Source organism: Protomyctophum parallelum (genome assembly GCF_964188405.1).
Source record: "Protomyctophum parallelum genome assembly, chromosome: 20".
Taxonomy (NCBI): domain Eukaryota; kingdom Metazoa; phylum Chordata; class Actinopteri; order Myctophiformes; family Myctophidae; genus Protomyctophum; species Protomyctophum parallelum.
In genome coordinates this window covers 3,693,372-3,699,240 of record NC_139718.1, presented here as the reverse complement: position 1 = coordinate 3,699,240, position 5,869 = coordinate 3,693,372, and the positions used below count along the sequence as shown (strand labels likewise).

The 5,869-nt window shown below is 45.0% G+C and overlaps 1 protein-coding gene across 1 annotated transcript in view; it reads left to right on the top strand.

Annotated features, from left to right (window-relative positions):
- Positions 1-512: 512 nt before the first annotated feature.
- Positions 513-5,869, top strand: part of LOC310878489 (leucine-rich repeat and fibronectin type-III domain-containing protein 5-like) — a gene marked incomplete at both ends in the record, with an annotated part of 87,047 nt that continues 81,690 nt past the window's right edge. The window contains 2 exons of the mRNA XM_083792818.1: positions 513-712; positions 3,629-3,691. Coding sequence (XP_083648944.1) covers positions 513-712; positions 3,629-3,691 — 263 coding nt within the window. The remainder of the gene's footprint in view (positions 713-3,628; positions 3,692-5,869) is intronic.

Below are 5,869 nucleotides of genomic sequence, written 5' to 3'. Positions count from 1 at the left end.
TCTCTCTCTCTCTCTCTCTCTCTCTCTCTCTCTCTCTCTCTCTCTCTCTCTCTCTCTCCATCTCTCTCTCTCTCTCTCTGAAGCCTTTCTTGACAACCAGCTTGTCTGCGTGTGTGTGTGTCTGTGTGTGTGCGTGTGTGTGTGTCTGCGTGTGTGCGTGTGTGTGTGTCTGTGTGTGTGCGTGTGTGTGTGCATGCCTCACGAGGCTCATGCACGAGAGTTGCTCAGTGAAAAGAGTGACTTTCCCAAACTTAATTCCTCACCAGTCATGTCAACACTGTGCGTGTGTGCGTGCGTGCGTGCGTGCGTGCGTGCGTGCGTGCGTGCGGGTGTGCGGGTGTGTGCGGGCGTCTGCGCTCATGTCTGCAGTCACCTTCAAAGTCACGCTTCATTACATGTGCCGTTTGGTTCCGGTCAACATTTAATTAACCTCCCCCCCCCCCCCCTCCCTCCGTCCATCAGGTGTGGTTATCGTGGCGCTGTGTGGTGGCGTGCTGCGTTCGTTCTAAACCATGGAGAGGTTCCTGCTGTGCGCCATGATGCTGGCGGTGGGCGTGGCCGTCCGGGCGCAGGTGTGCCCAAAGCGCTGCGTGTGCCAGATCCTGTCGCCCAACCTGGCCACGCTGTGCGCCAAGAAGGGCCTGCTGTTCGTGCCCCCCAACATCGACCGGCACACCGTGGAGCTGAGGCTGGCCGACAACTTCGTCACCAGGTGAGAACACCACACGTGTAGACAGGGCCGGAGTAACACCTCTGAGGGCCCCTGGCACTAAAGCTCGAAGGGCCCCCCCCCCTTCACCCGTGCGCAACTTTTTTGCTGTTTTTTGGAGCCGTTTTGGGGCGGTTTTATGCCGTTATATTGGCCTATTTCCGGTCGCCTACCCCCCCCCCCCAATCTAGCGCATCGTTGCTGCTTTGCACTTTCAGCTGCCCTTCTCACCAACAAATGCAACAATAAAACACTAATATTTTTAGACACCATTTATTCATTCGGATTTAGCAGGGACATTTTCTGTGGGGAAAAAAACATATTTTTATTTATTTATTTTTTGAGGGGCCCCTGGTGCCCAAGGGCCCCTGGCACGTGCCCAAAGTGCCCATATGGTAGATCCGGCCCTGCGTGTAGACTTAACACACCGTGGAGCTGAGGCTGGCCGACAGCTTCGTCACCAGATGAGAACCACACGTGTACTTGACTCCATGCAGTGTTGTTTTCGTCGACTAAAACTTAAGACGAAAAATGTTCCTCGACTACCTATTTTCACTGACAAAAACAACTGGAAACTAAATGAAAACTAAGCTGCGATGACTTAAACTAAGACTAAATATACTGACAATTTCGTCGACAAATACAAACTAGACTAAAATGTTATGAAGGGACTAGTGGACAAGAGATCCAGTATAAGTCATTTTACACTTGGTTGCATGCTGAAAATATTTTCAGCAAGTGTAAAAACACTCATTACGACGGCATCAAGACCCGCCAAAACTCAACTGTAGATTTAGTCGACTAAAATCTTATGACATTTAGTCGACTAAAACTAGACTAAACACTAAGACATTCCAGGTGACTAAAATGTGACTAAAACTAAATGACTAAACTAAACTAAATCAGACCAGTGTGTGTCCAGTGTGGAAACCTCGTATGAATCTGATATCAGGTCAGAATGGGTTAATCAGACCAGTGTGTGTCCAGTGTGGAAACCTCGTATGAATCTGATCTCAGGTCAGAATGGGTTAGACTGTCCTGTCCACGGTTCCCTGCACGGATGTGTGGAACAGACCGTCTAGTCTGAGATGACACGGATAACGTGGACTCTGTTTGAGTGACATTCTTTTTGCCTTTAGCTATACTGGAAACCTGCACCTTGAGTGCTAAGCGGTTGAATTCGGCTTCGTTCAGCATCAATCTCTCTGTCTCTGTCTTAACTGTGCTGCGTGCGTGCATGCGTGCGTGCGTGCATGCGTGCGTGCGTGCGTGGCGTGGCGTGGCGTCTGACATCAGGTCCCCAGACAGACGTTAACTGTCACACGGTGTTGACAGCGTGACTTCCTACCTGCTATTCCCCAGACGACAGCTCTCTCTCTCTAACAGGAGATAAAGTCTTGTCTTTTTCACAGAGAGCACAGGAGGAGACCTGACATGACTCGCTCATTATAGCCCTGGAAACAAGACCAAAAAAAACAAACATGGGCAGATCGGCCTGGCACTCCTCAGATTGATTTCCATCCTGCAGAAAGACTGAAGCACTGTTAAAACTGTCGCGCCTTTCTTCGTCCTTTTTTTCTCCAAACTTAACTACGGTATAGCGGTGGTCTCAAAGACATAAGGGAAACTTGACAGGAAAAGACTCGCTCACCCTATAGACCGATTCCGTAGCGGTTTCATGGTCGCAGCCTACGTATTTCCTGTAGGCGGACTCGACGTAGCTGCGGGGGTAAAACCCTCACCAGGCGCACCTCTTCCACTGTACAGTGAACGGCAGAGTGACTGATGTTAGTTTGCCTCAAACTTTACTCCTTTACCTGCTTTTTTACTAACACTAACATCACAAAGATGCCAGAACATCGAGATGAACCTGTGTAGTTTATGGCTGCTCCAACAGTAGTGGCAACATAAAAAATAATATAAAACGGAATGTCTAATATCCACCGCGGTGGCTGAGACCAGAGCCATTGAGTAAGGTTGAGACAAGCAGGGAAAGATACATATCGCCAGTCTTACCCAATACCAAATCTTTCTGTTTTATGAACACAAGGCTGCTGTATTTATACCTCATACTAAGCATTTAAGTATGAGGTATAAAGTACACTGCGTTATGTATCTTTCACTGCTTCGTCTCAACCAGTACTCAATGGCTCTGGTCTCAGCCACCGCGGTGGATATTAGATATTCCGTTTCATTTTATTTTTATGTTGCCACTACTGTTGAGCAGCCATAAACTACACAGGTTCATCTCGATGTTCTGGGCATCTTTGTAATGTTAGTGTTAGTAAAAAAGCAGGTAAAGGAGTAAAGTTTGAGGCAAACTAACATCAGTCACTCTGCCGTTCACTGTATTGGAAGAGGTGCGCCTGGTGAGGGGTTTTATCCCCGCAGCTACGTCGAGTCCGCCTACAGGAAATATGTAGGCTGCGACCATGAAACCGCTACGGAATCGGTCTATAGAAAAAGAAGTACAACTCTAGTCTCGACTGAGACTATAAGAAAAATATAATTTTATTTTATTTGTATCATGCTCCTATGGTGCTCTGTGCTCATGGTGCAATTAAAAACGCTTCGTCAGTGCTCCGTCTAAAGGAGCTCTCGTTTAAGGAGTTTTACTTATTTTTCTATACGGCGAGCCAGTCTTTTCCTTGCAGAAAGACACACCCCTCTGGCTGTGTTTGGGGTTTTGCTCCACTGTTTATGTTGACATTTCCTCTGTTTATGTTGACATTCATCGTTCTGTGAGGAGAGGGGGGGGGGGGGGGGGGGTGGTGCACAGCCAGAGCTCTGCAAAATTGATCCCGTTGAACTCCAAAGGGCTTGTGCACTGAGTTGATTGATTTATGTATCGATCGATCGATCGATTGATTGATTGGGCCGTACAACGTGTCAAAACTGTTCTGTTCTGGGGCTCATTAGTGCTCGCTCTAATCCATACGTGGGCAACTGGCGGCCCGCAGGCTTCACTAATGTGGCCCTCAGGTAATATCGGTGTTATTGGTTTTCAGCTGTTTACAATTCCATACATGCAAACATGACCCGCTTTAACCCTATAGCTGAGAGGACATGGCGAAGCAGGACCCCTTAGCTGCTAGAGGCAGTGTTGTTTTCGTCGACTAAAACGAAGACGAAAATGTCCGTCGACTACCTTTTTTTCACTGACTAAAACTAATATAAACTAATTAAAAACAAATCTATGATGACTAAAACTAAGACTAAATATACTGACAATTTCGTCAACAAATAAAAACTAGACTAAAATGTTAGTAAGGGACTAGTGGACAAGAGATCCAGTTTTTTGCTGGTTGCATGCTGAAAATAGCAGATGTACAATCTCGCGACGCGTTGTGAGATTGTATATCTGCTATTTTCAGCATGCAACCAAAGTGTAAAATATGTCATTACAACGACATCAAGGCTGTCAAAACACATTTTAGTCGACTAAATCAACTGTAGATTTAGTCGACTGAAATCGTATGACATTTAGTCGACTAAATCTAGACTAAACACTAGAACATTCCAGGTGACTAAAATGTGACTAAAACTAGTGAAAACTATGCAGGAGACTATGACTAAAACTAAAATTGAAATTTGCTGCCAAAAACAACACTGCTAGTAGGCTATGTCACAGGAACTCAGCCCAATCCAACGACCCTTTGATGCTGAGTACCAAGCATCGGGGGTCCTCTATAGAGCGTCGCAGTCCCGCCCCCTTTCAGAACGACGAGTGGCCCAGGAAATGATTCTCCATTCATTTTCTCCATAGGCTTTTCTTAAAGTATTTATTAAAGACGGTTACGCCGCGGACAAAGCCAACTCGGATCGTGACAAATCATGACAATGAACACAATGTTTTGGGGCCGATCAAATCATTTGAAAGAAGGAAAATAAAGGCAGGATATACAACACTATTTGTTTTGTTTTTCTTCTCATAAATTATTTGATCTATAGCTTGGTCTCCAGTGCATATTGGATTCACGTTCGCCGGGAAAAAAATAGCCGTTAATTGCAGACGTGTATATATGTGAGCTTTGTTGTGAGATGTTTCCCCCAGAATGGGGATGCCAGGTTAATTCAGTAAAACATTTAAATAGAAATCCCTCTCACAAAATTCCCTATAGACGGTTTAAACTGTTATTAATTTAAAATAAATGTAGACAGACGTCTTCATTGAGACGTTTGGCATTTCGTCTTCATAGACACATTTCATTCTGCAGACACATTACTGTCCGCTCTTAATGAAAATGTTGCTTTTTAAGCACAAAAGAACTTGTGCCAATTAAGTGTCATTAATATAAGCATTCATGAAAGCAAGTCTGTCACACTGATTTGCACAGTGCTTGTCAGCAGACAGGCCCCACCTTCCCACAATGCACTGCGAACAGAATCCTATCTTCCTTGTCCAAAAGAGGATTCTGTACGCAGTATTCTACTTTTTGGACTACGAGCTATGTTTGATTTTCAAACCAGATCCTATTTTAAATGCACTGGATGAAAGTGGTTACATTTTGTAAACATGCATTATTCATAGAATGACCTACTTTTTATTTTATTTTATAGCAAACAACATTTTGAAATAAAATAACGAGTTTGTTTTTTTGAATATCACATCAAAGCACATTAGCCCATTCTGAACGGGAACCCATTTTGGTGTCAGCATCATGTTATGCTTTAGCTATGAAAAATAGCAGATCTACAAGCTCATAGCGTGCCACTCGGTGGCGCGCTACGAGCTTGTAGGTCTGCTATTTTTGAAAAATCGAAGAACGACTGACATTTTTAGAATCTGATCTCAGGTCAGAAAGGGTTAAACAACTTTTATGTGTATACCCCGCCACCTCCCCACACACATCTCTGTGTTGTATCCTACACTGACTCATCTGCCAGTGAGGAGCCCCCACCGGGAAGACCGTAGAGCCTTCGTCCTCCTCCTCCTCCCGCCTAGCCTAGCTTACTCATATGCGAAGAGAAAAGCCTGGTCTAAGACAATTGATTCAAAATAAATGTTATGTTTTGATCCATTTAACATGGACATATCCTGTCTGTCTGTCTGTCTGTTCAGTTTTCTGAAAACCCTGTGTCTGTCAGTGGTGCTCAACCTTTCTCATGTCAAGGACCCCCAGAATGATCTGTAATTGCCGCGGACCCCCATCTGAAAAT